Source organism: Sebastes fasciatus, chromosome 6 (genome assembly GCF_043250625.1).
Source record: "Sebastes fasciatus isolate fSebFas1 chromosome 6, fSebFas1.pri, whole genome shotgun sequence".
Classification (NCBI taxonomy): Eukaryota; Metazoa; Chordata; class Actinopteri; order Perciformes; family Sebastidae; genus Sebastes; species Sebastes fasciatus.
In genome coordinates, this window is record NC_133800.1 from 11,765,700 (window position 1) to 11,789,786 (window position 24,087).

The 24,087-nt window shown below is 39.7% G+C and overlaps 1 protein-coding gene across 1 annotated transcript in view; it reads right to left on the minus strand.

Moving 5' to 3' along the window:
- Nucleotides 1–24,087, minus strand: part of ipo11 (importin 11) — a 154,030-nt gene that overhangs the window by 75,513 nt on the left and 54,430 nt on the right. The window contains exons 14-16 of the mRNA XM_074637658.1: nt 23,520–23,567; nt 19,386–19,491; nt 4,383–4,509 (exon numbers count right to left, since the gene is read on the minus strand). Coding sequence (XP_074493759.1) covers nt 4,383–4,509; nt 19,386–19,491; nt 23,520–23,567 — 281 coding nt within the window. The remainder of the gene's footprint in view (nt 1–4,382; nt 4,510–19,385; nt 19,492–23,519; nt 23,568–24,087) is intronic.

Below are 24,087 nucleotides of genomic sequence, written 5' to 3' on the forward strand. Positions count from 1 at the left end.
AGTCATGCTGCATACATTAACAGGCAACAAAAGGAGTATGTTGATGAACGAGGCCCATCACTTGCCATCAGCACCGGCCTTGTTGGCAATTCAAACACTAATGAGAGAAACTGCATTTCAATTCTACGGCAGAGCCTAGAAGATAATAGATTGCTTGATGAAATACTCAGAAGGGTCTAATAAACACACATGCGAGCACACGCAATGTCTGACATTAATTCAGTCAAAACATTTGCTGCCTCATTATTCATCATGGGCGGCTGTGGCTCAGGAGGAAGAGCGGGTTGTCTACTAATCGGAAGATCGGCGGCTCGATCACCGGCTCCTCCAGTCTGCAGGAGGAGTGCAGGTGTTCAGGTGTTCAGTATCTTGCCCAAGTGTCCTTGGGCAAGATACTGAACCCTTAACTGCTTCCGAAGGCTCTACCATCAGTGTATGACTGTGTGTGTGTGAGAATGGGTGAATGTTGGCATGTATTGTAAAGCGCTTTGAGTGTGAAGACTAAAGGCGCTATATAAATACAAGTACATATACTTTTTGAAATGTCCCGTTTCAGTGCCCGGGACAGTGTCGCTGCTGCACTACTGTATACACACACATGCAACTCTACACATAACAAACAGCGATATCCATCTGAGAATAACTAATAATAATTAATGTTGAATATGAATAATGTTGTGGGATTATTCCTTATTTTGTGTGCTATTTTGAGATTTATACATTATAATTGCATACTTATATATATATATATATATATATATATATATTTCTTTTTTAAATGAAGCATTTGAATAGTGATTTGGAGGTTGAATACCATGGCAACGGTTGAAGCTTTGAAGCATTCGGGTCAGCCCTACGGTTAACAAATATTTATGTTTGGCATGGGGAAAAGCCACCTGATGTAATTTGGTTATCTAAGACAAATTCTGATCTTAACTAAAGCCTATTAGAATTCACTCCAACTAATAGTGTGTGGTTCAAAACCGATATCAATCAGGATAGTGCATTGACTGTACAGTAACTAAAACATGACTGAGTGGGATTATAATCATGAGGCATAAAATCTATATTTAGAGTGCCTCAAAGCCTTCCTGCGGTTAAGGAAAAGTGAGCGGAAATGGGACAAACTGTTGACTGAAACGTCACAGCTTGATGTCGTCAAAGCTTAACCGCAAATTCTAGAAAGTATTATTACCTCCCACGGGGAATGCAAATGGCCTGAAAATAGAAGGAGTTACACTTGCCACCGAGATTATTTTTAGCCTCAAATAGAGAAGAATGCAGCTGTTAAGAGAAAAGGAGAATGTAATGGAGGAAATGAGGATAGAAAAACTGGCACAATAGAAGGCTGCGAGCAACTGGCATCTGTGATCAGATTCAGATTCAGCTCATGAATGTCATTGATAGATGCCAATGTACTGACTCACATACAAAGCTCCCACGGGGTGTGACGCTACCACAAAAACATGTATTCATTGTGGATATCCACATTTCTCAAATGCAAAAACAAATACAGATATAGGCCTATTAGTATCTTTGATGACAAACTGAAATTAAATAAGCATGAAAAATCGGTTGTTAATAAAGAAAAAACTACAATTAAATCATTTCTATAAAACAAAAATGTAGAAACTTTTTTTTTTTTTTTTTAATTATATAACATCTAGATTGCACCTGTGATTCATGTCTTGCAAAACATACCCTAACTAGACTTCAATTAACACAGAATGCTGCAGACTCCTCAGGGAGAAAGAGCATGATACATTTATTTTAGCCTCTTGAGGGTTAATTAGAAGATTTCACAATCACATTTAAGGCACAGGCTTGTCCAACAGTTACATTACCCAGCTCATAACTCCCTACAAGCCTATTTGTTGTTCAAGACAGCTAAATCTAAATCAAGGACGCCGGGTGACCGTGCCTTTGTTATTAAGGTGCCAAACTCTGAAATGGTCTCCCTGGAGACATCAGCTAAATTTAAAAATAATTAAAACCAGTAAGCAGGCACAGAAAAGGTGAGATGTTCTCTCTTCAACCAAAAAGCACATCCTTAATTAAAACAGCTCTCATTTGAGATGTTTCTTTAGGAAATCAAATGCACCAGATTTAGTTGAAACAACTTTTTGACATTAAATTAAAAATCATTCAGCCCACATGCAGTTAAATGACCATTTTGATAAAACTACAACTCTGCTTACCCAACAATTTCTCTTGTTGATTGCTCCTTTCAATAAAGTACAGAAACTGAAATGTCAGAGATTAATATAATTGATATCTTTAGTGATTCACTTTCCATCTGAACAACAAGGACCGCCGAATAATACAGTACAGATATAGATAACCAGTTGGACTGATTGATAGAGGGCAATTTGCGCCATTAGCCCATTAAAAGTTTATGATCAATACTTTATTCTGCCCAAGAGGTTCTAATTGGTCCGGAACATATTGATCAGGAACCACAACATGATTGGTGGGCTGCTCAGTGATCTAACAGCGAGCTTGTGTGAAGAAACACCATAGAAACTGTTAGACTAAGTAGTACTCCCTACTCTGTACTCTGTAGTTGTAGCAGTGGTGTAATGTAAAAAAAGTATTATTACTTTGTTAAGAAATGTAGTGGAATAAAAGTGAAAGTTAACAGAGGTATAAAAACTCAAGTACAGACACTCCCAAAAAAGTTAAGTAAACTTAAGTAATAATACTTTGTTACAGTACTTCCACTGAGTTGTAGTGGTAGTGTCTTATGGTAGTGTCTCATCTAGACTGGACGGCGAAACTAAATCAGCTTCTCTCCCCTATGTAGGTACCCTATGTAGGCTTTTCGTATTTTATGGTCTTAGCTATAGCTCGCAGCAAAAACCAATTGCCCTTCAGGGACAAATAAAAAGTTGCAAGTTAAAACTCTGAGAGCCATTATCCCCCTCATAAAACGTATATCAAATTCCGATGTATGGCACTAGATTATAAAAACTGAATGTAATTTTACCTATCAAAACTACAACTTTGGTTGGTTGGGGGCAGATATGTAAAACCAACGAAAGAATTGATTTCTTTTAATAATCTCTATATGGCTTCACTGGGGGGGTAAAAAGGTGAAATGGAAAACCTAATGATGAATATAATTTAATATTTAAATGCACCCAATAATTATAAATACAAAATAAAATCATATCCTGGGGACCTTTGTGACATGTAAGTTTGATAAAGAAGGACGTCATGATGAGCCATTTTATGTCCAACGCAAAGAAAATAACTGGCTAACTGTCTATAATGCTACATACACAAGTTTAATTCCACCATGGCTGCCTGCTAATCATTTTACCATAAAGTGATGTGACCTGCTTCAGTTAATTGGAAATCCATAGCAACAGGTGGCATTATGCTCCAATGTTGTGTAAATGGCTGTGAAAACAAAATGAGGGTGCTATAGACCTATCTATACTATTTAACATTGTTAGTGTCACCATGTGTGCTTCTATAGCCTTAATTTAAACTAAGTACCCGAAATGGATGATGCATCATACATGTCATAACTGGGGACATACAATTAACTTCCGAGAGCTGCACAAACTGAGTTTATGCTTCCATCCATCACGTAAATATGATCAGAGCGTGGCGTCTGCCTTACGTGCATTATAATCTTAATTACATTATAATCTTAATTACATTATAATCACATTCTATGTGTATTGCAACAAAAAGGAATGCAAATAAACACCCATCTTAAAGCTCCTCCACGCAAAGATGGATTATGAAGTAAGAGAGGCAATTAGACGCAGAGAGATTGAACCCAGTTACTCATAACGGTTTGGTCTAATGGTGGGTTCACGTTGAATTGCATTGTAAATAATGCATAGGATTTTTCCTTATTCCTTCATATAAATGCTGTTGAAGGAAAACACATCAATCAAGTGCATTGCTCATGAGGCACGAAACCCGAAAGGATGGCGAAATGTAATTTGAATTGAGGATGACTGTGGCATAATAACAGCCACTTTTCCCACAAATGGGATCACACAGCAGTTTATCAATGCCATGGCTGAATACAAATGTTAATGAGTAAATGAAAGGTTTCGCTTTTTAATCAAAGCAATTCCAAGAAATTACCTATGCAAAAAAAAAATAGTATGTTGAGAAATCGGATGACAAAACCTTCCTGCAATCCCTGACTAACTATGTTTGGCTTTGTTTGTGGGAAGTTGGCAGCATAATAGCTGCGGTTCCATGCTGTTAAGCTGAGAGCTGTGTTTGTGTCGCTGACTGTGCACTTTCACCAACGGTTCATTCATTACGAATCCAATGTTTTCTAGGGAAGCTGCCACTCCAGTGATAATAAGCAGTTTACCAATAAAACACTGACTTTGTGTCTGTAGCTGCCTTACCACCAAGTCGGGATCCTGCATGAGGCTCAGGATGACCTCGTAGAGTAAAGGTCGAAGGTCGGATTTGAACTTGACAGAGATCCACTGTCCTATTAGCCAGATGACTCGTCGGCGAATCAGCTTGTATCTGGAGAGGGGAAAGAAGGAAGGGGGAGAGGAGTTAGCTCTGGTTGCAGAGAAATACTTTAACAAACTTCTTCTCCGCACTCTTCATCCATAACGTAATTTAGAGAAATGAACCAACAGGCTCTCTAACCTTATCTCCACAGTGGAGCTACATATCCATTAAAAACAACTGGGCCAGCTATTCAAATGATGAAATCTGCCATTTCTTGTGGCTCATCCTGAAATTGCTTTTATCAGTTGCTTACGTTTGGTGGAGACTGCAGTATAATTTGTGCTCTGAGGGAGAGAGCCATATCACTACCCTTTCATTTCACATATCCAACTTCAAGACTGTGTCCAATCTGGTGGCATACACATGCACACTGAACTGTGAACAACTTGAGTGTGGGTTCAATTTTCCCACTGGACAAAAACCCCAATAACAACCACAAATATCTGGCTTTTGTCGGCATTCATTCCCGGGACAAATAACTCTGCAATAGTCACAGGTATTTATCGGTTCCAGCTTTGATCGGCATTGATGGTAACATGACATCCTTTTCCGGTGCAATGTTATGTGGGGCGCGTTGTAATTGAATGTATAATAAATAAAATCAACAGGGATTTGGATAATTATAATAATTTGTTAACGTACAAAACATACAATTAATATGCTCTCCTAAAAGCCACCAGACTCCAGTCAGAGAGCAGTGATTTTACCTTGCCGATTGCTGCAAAACACACTTCAATTCAAACTCGACAGGAACAAAATAAAACTCATCAAAAACGTCTTTGTCTTTCCACTGTTGCAACAATCACCAACTCTAGTTTGGGAGTTCAAAAGAGAGACTGAATAAGTAACAGATATAAAAAAAAAAAAAAAAGAAGTAACCATTGGAACATGTTCACTGTTTTCTAACCCTGCTTCTGGTTAGACAAAAACATAAAAGGCCAGTACAACGGCATGGCATACTCGCAATGGGAAAGAAGTCTATCACCAATTAGTGGGTTTTCTCGTGTTTAAAAAAACGGCATAAACGCGCAGTGGAAAAAGGGTATTAGAGTTATCGGAGAGGTAGAGATAGTAGGATTTACACATAAAACTGACTCAAACCACGACCCGAGGGACAAACTGAGGCAAAGAAGAACTAGGAAAAGAAGAAAGCGTTTGTTGAGAATGTATTTGTCAAAGTCAATTCTTGTAAGTACAAGTCAAGTCTCAAGACTCGTATGGTTGTAATGAGCCTTCTATCATTCCATCCGGTCTGCTTAGAACACTGTATAGCTATATCTAAGGAATCCAAAGCATGTACTGTATCATCACTCCTTCATCTATTAGCATTCAGTATCAGCATTAGTGTTGTCAAGATACTGGATTTTCGATACAATACCTTGAAAAATATTGATATTAAACACCCTTTTTCGATAAATTTAAACAACATTGAGGGCATAACTTTTTAGATTTTTATTAAAAGATAACTATAACAAGGCCAAGTTAAACGCATCAATCTGGTGCACTCTGAGAGCCAAATTACAAAGCTAGATCTATAAAGAACTTTGTGCTCTTGTAAACAATTTTGTGCTGTAGTAAACAATTTAATCATAAACACATCATTTGTATGGATATGAATGGCGATGACAGTCTCACCTGTCAAAAGTCTCACCCACAAATGAGACAGGGTGCTGTAAAGCTCACAGTCGGAGCCGCGAAACACCTTTCGAAACTGACCTGGAGCATCCCTGACCCGCCGAGATTGAAGTGTAAAAACATTTTGGTTCATTATGAAACTGTGGCGGGCTTATCTAGACTGCCTAGGTCATTAATGGGAAACACTGAAGGCCATAACATGACAACAACGGCCCGTAAATGATTATAACCGGAGCGATTGAGACGAGTGACGAGACAGCACTGTGAGTGAGTGAGAGGAGACGGGGCGGGTTTGTGTATCAGCTGGCAGGGGGAGGCAAGAGAGGATGAGAAAGTGCAGCTGGTACCGGTGTATCAATAATGCGAAAATATATGTTATAATGATGTTGATAAATGATTGTTCATGAGTCCCAAATCTCAAGTCTTTTGATGCTACTTAAGTGCGACTTGAGTCCAAGTTGCAGACTTGCCAGTGACAGAAAAACGAAATAAAGGAAATAACCTAGTTCAAAAACTAGAATGATCAAAAATCCACTGGGGCTGAGTAGTGTGTGATATGAATTAAAATGCCCTGCAATGCAAGTCCCAAATGTGGGCCACTGCATGTTGGGAACTGATGGGTTTTCAATAGCTGTATCGGGCAGGCAAGAAGTGTCCCTGTGCATCTGCCCTTGTTCGGATCCGAGGACCGGCTTGACAAAAATGAGCGGATGGAGGGATGAAGGGACGGAGAGAAAGGAGGATAGAGGATAAAGGATAGGGAGGGGGGAGGTGGGGAGGGGGTAGGTGGGGAGGGGGGAGGGGGGAGGGGGGTTGACACTCGTTGTTGGCTTCTTGTCAAATATCCACAGGGAGCCAGAGACCACAGTCTGGGCCACCAGCCAGAAGATGCTAAACAACAGCATGACTCAGGACTTGGATGGGAAATAACGCTGTGTTCATGTGTGTGTGTGTGTGTGTGCGTATGGAAAGAGAAAATTAGTTTGCTTAAACAAAAAAAGCTTGTTTCTGTGTTTCATTAAGGTAATTGGTTTAATTGATTTCCAAATACATTTTAAATAAACCTTTCCAGAAGGCATTTGGAAAACTTAGCCTAACAACGTCCCGCTAAAGGGATAAATGGCTAAATTTGAACTTGATTTCTAATCATCTTAAAAGCACAAGATGGCACTGGGACACTTCTGGGTTAAACTGCTCAAAAGCAGTGGAGCATGCACGGAGAATAAACTATCATCCAATTACTTGTAGAGGAAAACAAAGGAAGCCAGATCAGATTTTTCTGCAGGCTTTTATGGAGGCATCAACATATGGGATGGTTCAAGCCTGATAGAGCAGGTGCGCCAGTGCCAGTGGCCATGGGCACTGTCCCAGAATTCTCTCTCTATATCCAGGATCCAAACAACAACTTGGCAACAAAATGATCACACTCAGTAAACACCTCGGCGACATTAAGAATAAATAATCAAATTACAGATTATCATCTGTTGTCAAACTAACGCTCATGAAAGGTAATTCTACAGGACGCTTGTGCTTTTTGTGTATTCTTTAAGACAACGAATTAAAAACATATCTTTTTATACATAGTGCAGTAAACAACGATTGGCAAATATGTTTGTTTATGCAAGTTTAGATTTATGCAAAAAAAAATCATCATAATCCATATGCTGATTATTATTCATTCAATGCATCTGTTGAAGTGACTGAAAGTTTTCCCCAAATCTAAATGCAATATAATAGAGTGGTTCGTGTGTGCATGTCTGTGACTAACAAATACAAAATATCTTCTTCAGCTGGGGAGGGTACAGCTGGTAGAGTTTATTACTGGTGCGCTTGGCAAAGTGGAAGAAAAGGATGGAATGGCAGGTGGACAGGCAGGATGACGGGGGTATTTGTCCGTCAGTCAAAGATTAGACATGACTCACTCGCGCTAAACCCGTTTCCTCCTCCATAACGTCACACAGCTGTCAGCGACCCTGCTCTTCCTTCTGGCAAAACACATGGGAAATCCATGTGGATGAAATATGAACTGACTGAAAAGCAGAATCTCAATTTCACATCATCAAGTGCACACACTGTTCTTTGCAAACGTATGTATATATATTTATTATTGGAAATCAATTAACAACACAAAACAATGACAGATATTGTCCAGTAAACCCTCTCGTGTACTGCATTTAGCATAAAAAATATGCCCAAATCATAACTTGGCAAACTCAAGCCCAACAGGCAATAGTTGTTCCTCGCCAAAATTCTGCGTAAGTTTGGAGCGTTATTTAGCCTCCTTCACGACAAGCTAGTATGACATGGTTGGTACCAATGGATTCCTTAGATTTTCTAGTTTTATATGAGACCAGTATCTTCAATCATCATTGTGCAATCGTTGTACAATCGTTGTGCAATCGTTGTGTGATTCATAAGGCCAGAGAAGATTCACACCTCTAAATTGCATGCACTCAAATAGTATGGTTATTGGTTTCTGTAGTAACCTCATTTTTTTAAATGTCACGTACATGGGATCGTGGTTAAGGTTAACTGTTCTCAGGCTGAGGATATGAAGAATCCCTCACACAGTCTAAGCTAATATCCATGAGTAAATAAAAAGGTGGTGGAGTCCTGGTGTAAGGTTTAAAGGACCAAGTACAGAAGGTATTTAGGTTGTTTCTACAACACGTCTGTGTAGCCTTTTAGCTACAGCACTGCCGGCAAATGTCAGTATACTCGCTGGGACTTGAAGTCTATTCGCTTAAATGGTGTCAAGACCAGGTGAAAGACCTTGCGAGTCACAATGGGAGCCGATACAAGAGAAAAAGAAGTAAACAGAGTTACAGTGAAACTGGTATCGCTGTAAGAGTTGGGGTCATGATCCCTGCGGTGTGAAAAGTCTGATTCATAACCAGCTCGCACGCACAGCGCAGCAGAAATGAGGTGCTTCTTTTTTGCTCACCTGTGTGAACATGCCAAACTCAATTTTGTTTGCAGTATAAAGCCAACACAAAATCCATCCGCAGTGGCAAATACTAGCAATAAGGGGAAATTACATTTAAGATACCCAAAGCACAGAGTCATTTTACAGCTACATCTATTGGTCACCCAGGAGAGGGACTGACTTTTCTAACAAAACACAAAAGGTCAAGCCACAAAAGGCAATGACAAAATGCCAAAGTGTTTCACAGCCCCTCTATGCTGGCAGAGTCTGACAGTAGAGATGATGGAAAACGCTCTGTATCTGAATCTCACCGTCTGTCTCGGTGACACAAAAAGCTCCTTCTGGCTATTCTGGGATGTCAATATGAGTGATATTAAGGGTGTGTGTGTGTGTGTGGCTGTGTCCTAAGTAGTTTTGAGTGTGTATGTGTGCTCGAAAATGACTTGCTGTCATCTCCCGGCACTCAGACATGATGACTCATCACAGGTATCACAACTATTTCGGTTGAGGCGCAGAAAGGAGGAAAAGATTGACAGCGAGTCAAAATCTAAGTGTGCGTGCAGATCAATTTGCATGTATGACTGTGTAGGTGCTTGTGTAGTCAGTATGCACAAAAAGTTCTTTTTAAGGGAGCTTAAGGCAGCCTGAGGCTCAGCCACAGGTGTTAAGTCACACACAATAGTTGTGCTGACAGTTATGGTTATTAATATTTAGACCGCTGCTGCTTCGTATTGAGTGATATAGACCGACTTACCGGGCAGGGCTCAAATTTAAATCAGTGAAACTGAAGAGGCACATTGACACTATCAGAGCCCTATGGGGAAACGATTACCAAACCTGCAAATAAGTGAACAGCTTGTACATGTACAGTGAGGAATAACACCCGACAAGTTCTACATTTCATGATTGTAATGGATGACGTGGAGGCTAAGAACCAACTGATGTGAAGCAGAGGGTGATTTGCCTGTTTTTCTCATCTGAGTAATTCTGATTTCGATTTTAAAGCTTCAGTAGTTAACATTTTTTTTGCATCATTGGGCAAAAATTCCATAATAACCTCTCAGCATATTGTAATTCAAGTGCTCTGAGAGAAAACTAGACTTTTACACCTCCTCATAGCTCTGTTTTCAGGCTTTAAAAAATCTAACCCTTGACCAATAACAGGTCATTTCAGAGAGAGAGCGTTCCTATTGGCCGGGTCACAAACGTTCTCATTTTACAGCTAAACAGTACACTACAAAATGTTTCTGAAAACATTTGAGGCGAGAAATAGGCATTACATATTGATTCATATTTGATCAGCGCTGCCTAGTTTGACCGTTTGATTGGAGTTCGCGAGGGATTGACTCGTGGCTCTCGTAGACGAAAGCTGGACGGCAGACTCCAGATCAGCTCTGACTGGTTGTTTTCCTACGGTCTGTGAAATCTTGCAGATACCCTTAGGAGCACCGGAGGACACAGAGGCACATGATTTTTTTCAGATTACTGGTCTCATGCACTACTGTCAGGATATAGTGACCGTTTTATAAAAATAACTTTTTTTAAATCATATTTGCTCCATTTCTACCCACTGCAGCTTTAAACATCATGAAAAATAGTTCCTCAGCCTGACACTTCTTAACTGGACGGGATGCAAACGAGCAGGCAAGTGAACATCAGATTGTTTCAGCTTTTCCCAATGACGTCCTAACCTGCTCCAGGCGTCAACAAACAGGCAAAACTACGTGTCGCTTGTTTGAGAAATTGCTCGCCCTGGCTCTACTTATGCAAAGTTTCACTTACCTCCAACCTATTGTCACTGGTCAAAATCTGCATTAGTTTACCGTGTGTCTTTGTAACGTGAAATGGAAGGAAAGGTATGTAATAGAGAATGACATCGCTCGTAATATATCTGGACAATTTTTTGCGCTCCATTCGCCAGAGTTGTGTCACTCACAATATGTTAGGAAGAGGTGTGAGAATATCTGTTGTTTGCGTTGCTAAGCAACATATAGCTAAAACAGCAAAGCAATCACACAGCTGGGCTCCGAGTTTTAAAATCCTGACACGTTTTGAAATAGAAATTTAATGATTGTGCTAAAAATCCTGAACACACCCAACCTATCAAAACAGAGAATAGCGCTTCATCCTGCTATAAGATATTAGTAAAACTGTCTGTCCAGTGGAGATAACATTACATAGTGCTCTCTCTCACACACACAAACACACACACACAGCTGCCTCGCTCTCCCGTTCACTCTGTCACACACACTTAGACAACTAGTTAGCTCTCTATTGCTGTCTGTCTCCCTTTCCTTCTCACATTCTTACCTGCGACCTCTCTTTATCTCTTTATTTTCTGTGCAGTTATACACAGAAAGCAGACTCTCCCGTGGCCGTGGTGTAAACAGTAGTTTACTTTCAGAAACAAGCAAACGTGGATTGATGTTGCTAAGAACTCCTCACCTTGACTCTAAACGGCATCATACTGACCAAAGACCATTTGAATCAGTCAAGTATGCAGGCTCTACCCTTGAGGACAGAGGGAAGGACGCCTGGACATCAATCCGCCTGTCGACACAGAAGCTCCACAGACAGTTGATGTCATGGAGTGCACCTGACTCCCCATTTGGAAGTACATAAGTCCCCCAGCATTTGTCTCATGGGTTTTCTAGAGGTCTGCGTGGGGCAGGACGGCCTACAGGTTCAACACGGCAGATGATGCTTCTCTTTCAGTTTTTTCTTTTTCCTTTCCTCCCTAGGGCTGCAGGGAGGCATGAACTGTCACGATGTGATGCGTGTTTTCAGTGCACGGCTGTATAGCCATTTATTTGCCAAAAATGCCACACTTTGTGAGACTTTTAAATCATAAAAAATAAATCCTATCTTTGTAACTCTAGAGCTATATTATTATCATGTGTAAAGCTTCTGTCAGCCAGAACAGACTTCATTACAGCTCAACGCAGAGCGAACGAGAAAACAGTCAAATTGCCACCCGTGCTAGTATTGCCTGAATGTTGATGGTGATAAATGAACACAAGAGTATCACAAAATGTCCCAGGAATTGATTCAGAACCAGGATTGATGAGCATCTAAATGATAATCTACCCCAGGGAAACAGCATGGGCACTGACACGGACATATTGCGGGCTGAGAGGCAGAAGAAAATCCTGCAGGTGTGAGAACAGGTGCAGACCTCCAGTCAAACCCCAGAGACTGTCAGGGAAACAATAGTGGAGCTGCTCTCAGGACAATGGTTTCTCCATAGAAACCTTACTTTTATTTATTTTATTTTAAATGGTACCTCTTGTTGTTAATGTTTAGTATTTCATTGTTCTCTGTGATGTAAATCAAGGTCCAAATAAGCAAGCTGTATTAAACACTCCGACAGCCAATGTCCAGAGGGCCGGGGGAAGGCAGGCAGTGCGATGTGGGAATACTGTGGTAACGGCAACAAATGTGCAGCAGGCATGGGTGTCGGGCAGAAAATCTGCTTTGAATGAGGCTTCTGGCAGATGCCAATATAATTATTGTCCTTCTGCTTCTCGTGAGATATTGCCAAGTTGGGGAAATATTTCAGCAATGTCTCCTCTTTGTTTTAGCTGGCCGTACTATTTTCACAGTGATGTGAAACTGTATCAGATCAGGGCAGACTGTCAATACATTAAGACCTAGATGACAGGGGTTGAATGAAAACATCTACACTTGAATAATCACCGTTCAAGTCTGAAAGCAGGGTTCTGTCTGGTTCAGTCCACACAACAACACAACTTTTTTGTCCTCTACTCACCTTTAGGGAACTTGTGAGCCACATTATAAAACGATAAAGTGAAGTCGAGAGTTAATTTCCTATTACCATTGTTTGTTTGTTTTTTTACATAGAAAGAATACAGTATATATATATATATATAGTATATACAGTATATGCTAACCTGTTGGCAGTGGAGAACAGTGATAATGCAACAGAATGGCTCCAGCAAAATGCTTAGATTTCCCAAGACACAACGCAAACAAACCCGCTGGCTGAACTCTCCCAACATGGGCTTCACCCAGCACACTCCAGCATTTGGAAGAAATCTAAAACAGTTCAGCAAACACACACAGCGATATCCATCCTGCAGCCAGCGGGGGGGACTGTGTAAGGAAACTAAATCAAACAATGATCCAGAAAGACTTTTAATCTTTTCTGTTTACTTCTTGTTGTGTTCACGCACTCAGTGACTAGAAAACTAAACCCTGCCTGCACAAACATAGTGGGCCATTACTTATTATTTGCATACAGTATATGTATATGTTCTCCTTTGAGAATTTTTTTTAAAACATTTTTTTGGTTTCATGATGGTGTCCCCTCATTTTGCATTCATTTGACAGAATACCATTAGGTACTCGTCTATGTAGATGGAGACCTTATTCTGATACAACCAAATCAAATCTTGTACAGAGCAGTAATGTCAGCATTATATCATAGGCAGAGCAGACATCAGACAGCAGCCTGCTACACAACATAAGAGCCACTATGACTTCTTATCTAACTTACAAACATGAACACACTTCTTGCATTCGACCAAACAAACATTCACCTGGGAAAAGGTCAATGCCAACATCCGTTTGCAGGTTAGACAGCTAATTAGCTGTTCAGCTGCAGCACTTTTAAAGCTGCAGTGGGTAGAAATGGAGCAAATATGATTAAAAAAAATGTATCTTTATAAAACGGTCACTCTATCCTGACAGTAGTGCATGAGACAGGTAATCTGAAAAAAAATCATGTGCCCCTGTGTCCTCCGGTTCTCCTTATGGCATCTGCAAGATTTCACAGACCGGTGGAAAACAACCAGTCAGAGCTGATCTAGAGTCTGCCGTCCAGCTTCCGTCAAAGAGAGCCACGAGTCAATTACTTGCAAACTCAGACCAAACGGTCAAACTAGGCAGCGCTGATCAAATATGAATCAATATTCTGTTATGTTAATACCTATTACTCGCCTCAAATGTTTTCAGAAACATCTTGTAGTGTACTGTTTAGCTGTAAAATGAGAAAGTTTGTGACCAGGCAGCCATTTCAGATCTGTTGAAGAAATACCAAGCACCGCCCACCAGCCGCAGCACAGCCAATAGGAACGCTCAATAGGAACACTCTGAAATGACCTGTGATTGGCCAAAATCTCCCGTCATGGGCAAGATTTTTTTTAAAGCCTGAAAACAGAGTCATGAGGAGGTGCAGAAGTCTAGTTTTCTCTCAGAACACTTGAATTACAATATGCTGAAAGGTTATTATGGAATTTTGCCCAATGATGCCAAAAACATTCTGCCTACTGAAGTTTTAACAGCATGTACACATACAAACTGCGGTCCGGTTAAGTCATGGTGTGTCCTTTTCTCCTCGATACCACTAACGTCTCGTCTCTCATTCCCTACGGTGTAACATCGGCACTCTGGCAGCCTGCCAGCAGCTGTCAATCAAACAAAGACACGGATGCGCCCCTCCAGGGAGCTGAGATAAAAAGGAACATTTCCCCAAACTCTTCCTTTTAATAATAAAAACCTATCTACTAACAAAAACTTTAATATAAAATATGTTGACTATATTTTTGACTACAAAAAAAGGATGACTAAATGTGATTTCATTTGGACTTTAAATGTTATCAAACATACAGAAAACTGAACGTACCAGAGCACAAAACACTTGAACAAAATAGAGATAAGCCAGCTGGCACAGGCCATTTCAGATAATCACAAGTCTACAATATAACACTTAATGGTACCCACAAATCCCTGATAGCAATCCACCTCAACACCTTTGGAGTGAGCTTGAAAGCAGCATCAGTAAAAAAGGAACCTCCATCTATAAACCGTAAGCAGCCGTGCAAAGCACCGACGTCTGCATGGTCAGCTTTGATAGCGAGGCACGACGGGTCCCTTGTTGAGTCGCTGCCACAACGTGTGACAGCTCTTTCAATCATGGGCCACCATAGCAGGGAACAGGGACCTGTAACTTTCTGGACACTTAGTGAATAGACCGTATACATAATGTGTAGTTCAGTGCCCCAGCATGCCAAATAACCCTGCAAGTGCCTACAGATGATTTGTATGTGTATGGATTGCAGCATGTGGAGGGGAAACATGGTAAAGTGCTCTGAAAAAGATGCTGCTTTAAAAATAAGTGTTTTTTTAGATCAGATTAGATGGGAGGTCACTGGTTAATGTAGTTACAGGGTGATGGTGCCTTTTACATATAGATATGTAGACTTAAGGTATGGTAAGATCAATAACAGTGACACTAAAAGCCCCAGCCATGCTCTTCTACAGTTTCTTCTTCGTATGATTGTGTTCCCTTTCCGGACATTGGTCAAGCATGTCAGAATTATTTATGTGATGGCTTCATATATGTGACCAGGAAAGGAGGAAGTCTGTTCTTGGGACTAGTGCACTCCTCTGGGAGTTGAGAATGAGATATCGAATTGTGACAGGATGTAAAACATGATGACATACTGACAGCGCACACAAGCCTCTGGTTGCTACAGAAGAAAGAAGCTCCACTCAGTGAGGAGCATCATCACTAACGCTGAATAATATCCACGCTGAATCTATATTCTCATTGCAGAAGCCTCTTCAAAAAGACTGTGGGAAAACATCTCAAGCCTGACAGAAACTCAGCCTGATTCAGCACCCCACAACAGAGAAATCAATGGGAGTTGAAGAGTTTATCTACTGTCATTTATATAACTAACCTTGGCTTTACTTAAAGGAAAACAATCCTCTTAGCACAAAGCAAGAGGTTATCATCAAAAGACCTCTCTGTTGTTTTAAAAAAGACATTATTTGACAGTTAATGGATAAGGATGGAGTTATCTTTTAATGAATTTCACTGAGGAGACTAAAACCAAACACTGAATTTATCCTGCAAACATCTTTAACTGTTTAGCAACCATGGAGGATGGAACCTGCCAAAATAAAAAATAAATTAATACATAAATTATATGTTGCAAAAATAATATCAAAAATAAATGTAGCCATTAATTAATTGATGAAATGTAAAAAGGAATGATTTATACAAAAAAGGGATAAAGACAAGAATACAGTAATATAAGGGGTGAAATGCAAAGGGAAAATCTTTCAAAATAAATAAATGCATAAATAAATAAAAAGGGAAAATTAAACAGAAGAATAAATAAATAAGGGAATCAATACAAATATAAATAAATAAAGAAGCAAATTAAAACAGAAATATCAATTTATGTCACATTTAACATTTATTTTGAATATTTCTTTTTGCTTTATTCATTTATCAAGTTTTTTCTTTATTCATAATTTTTGATTTTTTGCAGGTTCCGTCCTCCATTAGCAACAGGCTGATATCATTTATGCCTGGAGCCAGACTGTGGCATTTGGTGACATCCTTCTATTGTCATTAAGACAGCAAGTGTATTTAATTTTACAACTCCACAGCTACATTTTTCATTTTTGATCACCTTTGATAGTAGGTATGTTTTGGGAAGACATCATGTTCGGGACTGTACTGTGTGTGAAAATGTTGGGGATAAATAAACCAGATCAAGAGTAAGAGGAGACAGATGCCTCAAGGAGGAAAGCATCTATCGGCCAGACAGCTTTTACATTAAGAGCTTCCCAGTTTTGGATCATCTTTCCTTTAAATAAACGTCATAGTGACTCTTACTGTTCCTTTGCACATAATCTAAAAAAGCTAAAACTAAAAAAGCTAAAACTGAAAAAGCAACCAGGCCTGCCATCATACCTAGTCACTGCATGCTTGCCTTGTCTGCGCTTGTATGCTTAGCTTTTTGTCTGTGTGTGTCAGATTGCATCCCGTCTGGTTTTACCTGTCTTCTGTAATATGCTTTTACGTTGTCATGTTTTAGCTGCCTGTGCCGACTGTATGCTTAACTCGGTTTTGTATTATTTGCCTGCTTTCTAAATGCATGACGCTGCCTTACTCCTCTAAGCTATTTATCCTGTTCAGCTGTTGACAGCATGTCTACTCCTGTTCTAATTTTATATCTTGTGTGTTTTATTTGTTATTATAACGGCCCATTTTAACAACAGTTGAAAATCAGCCAAGGCTAACACTGGCACACTCACAGTGATGTTTGCTCAATGTGCATTGTCCCTGAGAATAAATACATTTAAATAAAATAAAGAAATACTTTCCAATATTGATTTCCATTTGTTAGGTTCTCTATTCTTTCCATCTGTTATTGGGGGAGCAGAGTTAATAAATGTATATGTGTGTGTGTTTGCATTAGTGTGTGTGAGTCCACAAGAAACAGAGAAAGCAACAGAGGTGACATTTGGCTGCATCCCTGGGCTCTTTGCTCATTTGGTTTTATTTCTCGGGATGTTGCATTTATGATCGTGGTGCGAATAAGCCCTCCATTGTGTACCTGGGTCCTTTATTGATTTGGTCTTTTTCAAGTTCATTTCACCTCCACACTCCCTTTTTGATATTCAAAGTTTGACTTGATTTTATGTATTTGAACAAACTGAGCTCATCAAGACACAGTGACGAGGGATGTCAGGCCTGACTGACTGTTCAAATACATAAAATCAAGTAAAGGTTTGAATATCAAAAAAGGAAAATAATAGTGTGGAGGTGAACTAAACTTGGAAAACACCAATGCAATAAGGACACAGGTACAAAGTGGAGGGCTTATTGGCACCTGCACTGCGTGGGAGTAGAGCCACAAGTGACATCAGCCGCTCGCCCGCACTCTGACGTCAGCGGCAACCTGAGTGACCGACCTTTTTGAGTGCTACAGGCTTTTTGTTTTGATTGTCTCGGGGTGAAGCGGGGCACTTCTTTGTTCTTCATATCGCTGTCACTACCTCCCCTCTGGCCACTCTCCCTCTTTGTCATAATTTTTTAAATGCAGTCATCTGTCAGCTCAATGTTTTTTTATTGTCACTGCATCAGACTGTCTTTAGACCCATGATGGGATATGTAAAGTTTGTATTACTGTTTTTCTAGCTTAATCAGTCTGTTATGATGCTGGTGCTGTTGCATACATTTGACTGCTGCTGGAGTGATTGTATGAATACAAGCAGCAGTTGTTAATGTGACCATAACAGACATTGACTCCAAGCATCAGTTGGCTACTTATGAGCCTTTTGGCATGCATTGACTGTGCTGCTGACAGCAATCAATAGCTGGACAGAGGTTAATAGTCAATTAGATTGAGTTACACTGACAGGAATGTTAACTATGCAATGCATTAGACACAGCTAATGTCTGAAAAGGAGCTCACGTACAGTAAAATAAACAGACATTTAACAAAGAACTGCTTAGCCGGCTCAAGTTTGACTATTATTGCTTCAAGCCTGTAGAACATTAGTAAGGCCAAATGTGATGCACTTGAGAGTCATCCACTTCCTAACAGTGATGCATTTAAAAATAATGCTGCATAAAAGAAGCCAGAGGGAATTATTGAACACCTGTACTGAACAAAGCAACTCAATAACCCTGCAACTCAAAACTGCCTTAGGGAAGCCTATCACATTCAGTTTTTGTTGAGACTCTGTTATTTTTGTTCACATACTACTAACACTATTAAATATAAATACTGTGAGGTGTTATGAAGGCAATCTGATGCAGTTCAACTCCTCTTTGACAGACAGCGTTGCTGCTGCTGTGCTTTTGTGCTACTGCCAGCGTTTCTTTTTCTACATAGAGTTTGACTTTCATAATGGCCATTTCATTTCATTATAAATGTAATTTATATCTATTTTAGACAGAAAAAGGTTAAGAAGCATGTTCTTATTTATAAATAATAATAATCCAAAAGCCAGAACTCTATTAATTCATGGAGCCCTGCAAGTCAATGCATTTTTCAACAACACTGACCTGCAAATATTTCCGAATCAAAGCCTTGTATTATTAACAAATGAAGGGATTCTGTCCCATGGATGTATAAAGAGAATGATGGAGGGCTTTTATTTTGAAAGGGAAACGGGTTGAAGTGTTGAGTTAAAAATAAATATTTGCTTTTGTTCATGTCTGTGACATAGTCTACAGATAGAGACACTGAAACTGTAGTAATGTTACTGGTATGATGTCAATATACTGTCAAAAGGTCATTTTCACTTTCACTTTTCACTGTATGTTTGCTGTGACCTTGAATCTCTAGAAGAGACGCAGCTGACCATCAGGTGTCCGTTTTGTTTCGGCCACCTTGAGCAGGTATCTTTTCTTGAGTAGTGAATGTTTTATAATTCTTTAGTTTGTGTACTTCTTGATACTATAAAATACATAATATCATGACAAACAGAAATGAAACAAAAAAGATATTGAGATAAATGTGTGGGTTTCAAAAGAAATGCAACACTAACACAATACCTGTGATGGCTGACTTGCAGCTCTCCAAGAAGCTGATTCTTGAACCACTGGTCAAAGTCCACGTTGTCAAACAGCTCATAAGCTGCCAGTCCCACTGCATTGTATACTGCGGACAAAACAACCACAATAAAAGTCAGAGAATTATCATCATTTAGTCACAGTATTCGGAGTAGCACTGAAAATATAAAATTTCTAAAAACAGCAGTAAATAAAAAGAATAGCAGTCTAAGTTGTGAGAGAATTTAAAAAAAAAGATATACTGTAGCTCCATTAAAAAAGATGGCTTATGGTCCTGAAATGAGCCGCAGAACACTAAAACTTGAGTCATCCATGTGATGATCGATGGATGCTTTATTAATCCCACTGGGAAATTTTACTGTTACAACAGCTTTGCAAAAAAAAAAGACAAAAATATTGTGCGAAAAACTATACAATACTGTCATTGGCTGAAAGGAAATTACTACATTTTGTTCCTACAAGACGTTCATGTTTGAGGTTCTAATGTTTTTAATCACGCAATGCATCACTTGTCAGGTTTTATTTCAATGTTTAAAATATGCAAAAAAAAAACTCACAACTACAGAATGCAATTTTTCTGAAATTGTTTTGTGTGATTGTTGGCTGCTGAAAAGCTGACGCTGAGCTGCAATTCTGGATGAACAGCCAAGAGCTCAACACTGCATTGCTGCAATAGCTGGAAGTTGGACTGTATTGTTTCATGCATGGCTGGGAGCTGAACAGCCTTGCTCGTTTAACTTTGCATGAAAGAACAGTTGAAAGAGAACGAAGAGTTGGAATAATAGTAAAGGGATAAAGGCGGGCAAAGTATAGTGTAAGCCATGGAAGGCGTATAAAAGGCAGAGTTATAGTGTAAGGACTTATTTGAGCTTAAGTGTACAAAGAAGGATTTGAGGTGTCATTCAAGTGTCTTAGTTGGAATGACTGTAAATCATCAAGTATAATCGTATAAGCACTGCACCCTACTCCAGAAACCCTGGTAAGCTCCTGTTACCTTAGGACTACTTATTTACAGTTCGTCCACCTTTTGTTCCCTCAGTTACGCTACCATGCACATGTATGCGTGCACGTGTTTCTCCTATAATAATGGTTATACATTATGGTATATGTGTGTGAATTTGAAGGGCCATGACTTGCTTTATGTCTATGTGTATCTGTGTGTGTGTGTAATAGTGGCAACAAATAAAAGATGAGATTAAAAAAAGATGACAGTATGAGAACAATATAATACAGACAGATAAAGAGACAGAAGCCATACAAGTGGAAGAGATGCTTCCTGTTACTATTTATAGTTTATCTTTAAAAGTACTGAATTCTGAGATAGCAAAAAAGAGAGGGAGGAAAGAGCAGAGAAGGACAGATTTAACAGAGAGGAACTGAAACTTTTCCCATTACTTTAATTATCTATGCAAGGCTGGCACTGAGCAAGAGTATATTGGGATCTACCGTATCTCTATGCAAGTTTGTGTGATTGTGTGAGAGCGAGAAAGAGAGAGAAAAGCAAAAGAGAGATAAAACACTGTAGGTGTCTATCAGCAGAATGATCCAAAAACAAATGGAGCAGCTAAACGCCTCTCAGACATATTTTCTCTCGTTTATCATGACAAAAAGACGGATGGGTGGAAGGACACAGAGAAAAGATGGATAGTGCACAGGTGCAGAAACGTTGGCCAAACCAAAGCTTTGAGGGGTTACTATTTATAGGTTAGTAAAACTGACAGGGACATTTGAAACTTTCAAGAGTAACATGCATTTGTCTTTTGCTTCCCTTCCTTCCTTGGAGAGAGTCCTAGAATAGTCGCTAATGACACGGTTTAGCTTCCCTTTAAGGTTAAAACTATAGTTATTTCCTGGTCCACAGCACGGCTTTATTATTCTGGCTCCCCAAAATGAGATGTTCATAAGTTTTCAATTGTGATTTAGTGGTCCAAAAGGGCCTCTCAGAGGGCTAATGGTGTAATAAAATATACTTACTCTGTTCTAATTTACAACATTTCAGACAAGAGGAAGTTAATTATCCTGTCAGTGCAGCATTAAAATGACAAACGTGGGACTGATACCAGGATTACAAAATTATGTAAACACCTCATGGATGTCTGTGGCGACAGAAATTAAAAGCACTGCTACACAAGGGGGGTTTATACTTGGTTGAATGCCAGTTTGCAGCATTTGTCAGCTATAAAAAGAATCCAAGCAGATTTTTTTTATTAAACATGGTTGTCACGTAGCGCTGTCTATTACTGGGGGTGGGAATCACCAGAGGCCCCACGATACGATATTATCATGATCCTTAGCGATCTTATTGCGATATGCTGAGTATTGCGATACATATTGTGATTTGTTACCCTTTTTTCAACTGCAAATTATGCAGTTTTTCAATATCTGTGTTATCTAATAAAATATTCACTCTGTTCATCTCAGAGTTTCTCAGAGGTCAACGGACCATTTGAAAATGGTCGTGCCAGTTTTTCCTTGCCAAAATTGTGCGTAATTTTGGGGCGTTATTTAGCATTCTTCCCGACAAGGTAACACAACATGGTTGGTGCCAATCGATTCCTTAGGTTCTCTAGTTTCATATGATGGTATTAAACTAACATCTTCAATCTAGCTTTAAGACTCAACCCGCTACAACCTCTTAAAGACAGAAAAGCGTCTGTCGGATTTTTAAGAAGACAATAGTTCATATAATAAAAGATTGATACTTGACGTCCATGTATTGATAAAATATTGCTATGTTAAATATATATTGCATATGACAAATGTCTTTATAGCACATAGGATGGGTTAATGTGCCCCTCTCAGTCTTCACCTCATTGAAGCAGTGACTCAGTTAAATGTCGGGTTGGGGGCTCAGAAAAAAAAACCTGGATCCTCTTTTTACAGCAGTGTAATTAAGGTCTTAGTCTATAAGTGTATTAGCGGCACTATTATAATTATTGTCTAATTAAAAAATCAGCACCTGCTGTTATTAAGTGCCCCTTTGGCTCTTCAACCCGCTTTAGCTCTCACAACCACAATTATATGTCACAGCTGCCGCCACAGCACAGCTTCATCATCCAGTGATGTCTGCTGTTTTATCAACACTGTCAGCAGACTACTGAGTTCTCTGTGGGCATCCAGCTTTAACAGAGGCCCTAATAGCAGGCAATCCGAACTGTCTGTGATTTAGTTGTGTATGCCATAGAACCACCTGAGAGGCAGCCCTGACCTGCCACCGAGTTATAGATAAAGGAGGTAGAGAGAGGGTGTACGAAAGAAAAAAAAGAGGGTGGAAACAAGATGTCAATGGACATGAGAGATTGAGCAGTATATCAAGAATGGATGACATTATAAAAAATGCAACGAAAAAAGTTGAATCTATAGGTACAATTATCATTTTCATGTGGTTTTTCAGACTTTATATATCTTAGCCTAAAATGATTGTTATGCATCCTGTAGCTCTCGTTATTCAAATCTCAATTTACCCTGCTCTCCCTTCTCCATCTGCTTGCATTGTTTGGGACAGTGAATTTAACAAATTTAACAACCTTCACATTTTCTGTTGAAGATAAAACATAAATTTTAGCAAAATCAGACTCTCCTTATGAGACCAAATCAGTCATTTAAGGGAACAGTGTGTACCAATTAGGGGGATCTATTGACAGAAATGGAATATAATATTAATAAGTATGTTTTCTTAAGTGTATAATCACCTGATAATAAGAATCGTTGTGTTTTTGTTAGCTTAGAATGAGCCATTTATATCTACATAGGGAGCGGGTCCTCTTCACAGAGTCTGCCATGTTGCACCGCCATGTTTCAACAGCAGCCCAGAACGGCTTGGGTTGGAGTTACTCTTTCCCGTCGTCGCCACTCACTTCCACTGGCTCTGCTCCAAATGACCTACGCTACTCTTACTCTACTCTACTCTCACAACAACTGGCTCTAGAGAGGGCCATTCATGTTTTTGCGACAGCCAGCGTAGTTCTACACGCTTGGCAGAGGCTTCAGTTGGTTGCAATCTCAACCTCACCGCTAGATACCGCCAGATTCTACACACTGCACCTTTAATATACCTGGCGTGACGGATGACAGCAATTGTTGAACCAGCAAGAGTAGGTGAAGCCTTTGACTCACCTGCATCCTTCATAAGCAACTGAACGGAGTCTTCCACATTGGTTGGGCCTGCAAACACATATACATAGTCTGGATTAGTTTATTGGTTATAGTAGCATGCATACAGCTAAAAACGTTTTTCAATAACAGCTGACCTGTAGTAATTAATGGACCCAGTGACCACATCATAACACGGTTGCAACTTGAAGCGGCCTGGACTCCACTATATCATTCTTGTCTCAATCATTTCACTGGTCTGTTCGCTCCCTCTCCATTAGTCCTTGCTGTGTACTCCGTTCTCAAAATCAATAGCTGCCTGCCTTCAACCATAGAATTACACCAATCTGGCGCCTTCCTTGCTCCAGCAGAACCCATTTCCACTCTGCCACTTTGACGCCACTAAATCAGCAACAGAACACGAACTACATGCCAGCGCCGCCAGGGGACCCGTGGCAGTGTGTATATGTGACTGACTAGAGAGTTGTGAGTGGTTGTAATGGTGGAGGTTGTTACGGGGGGAAGTTGAAGGTGCTGTCAAGCCTATAGATTGCATGTTACACATACTGTGACTGACTGCTAAAAGCAACGT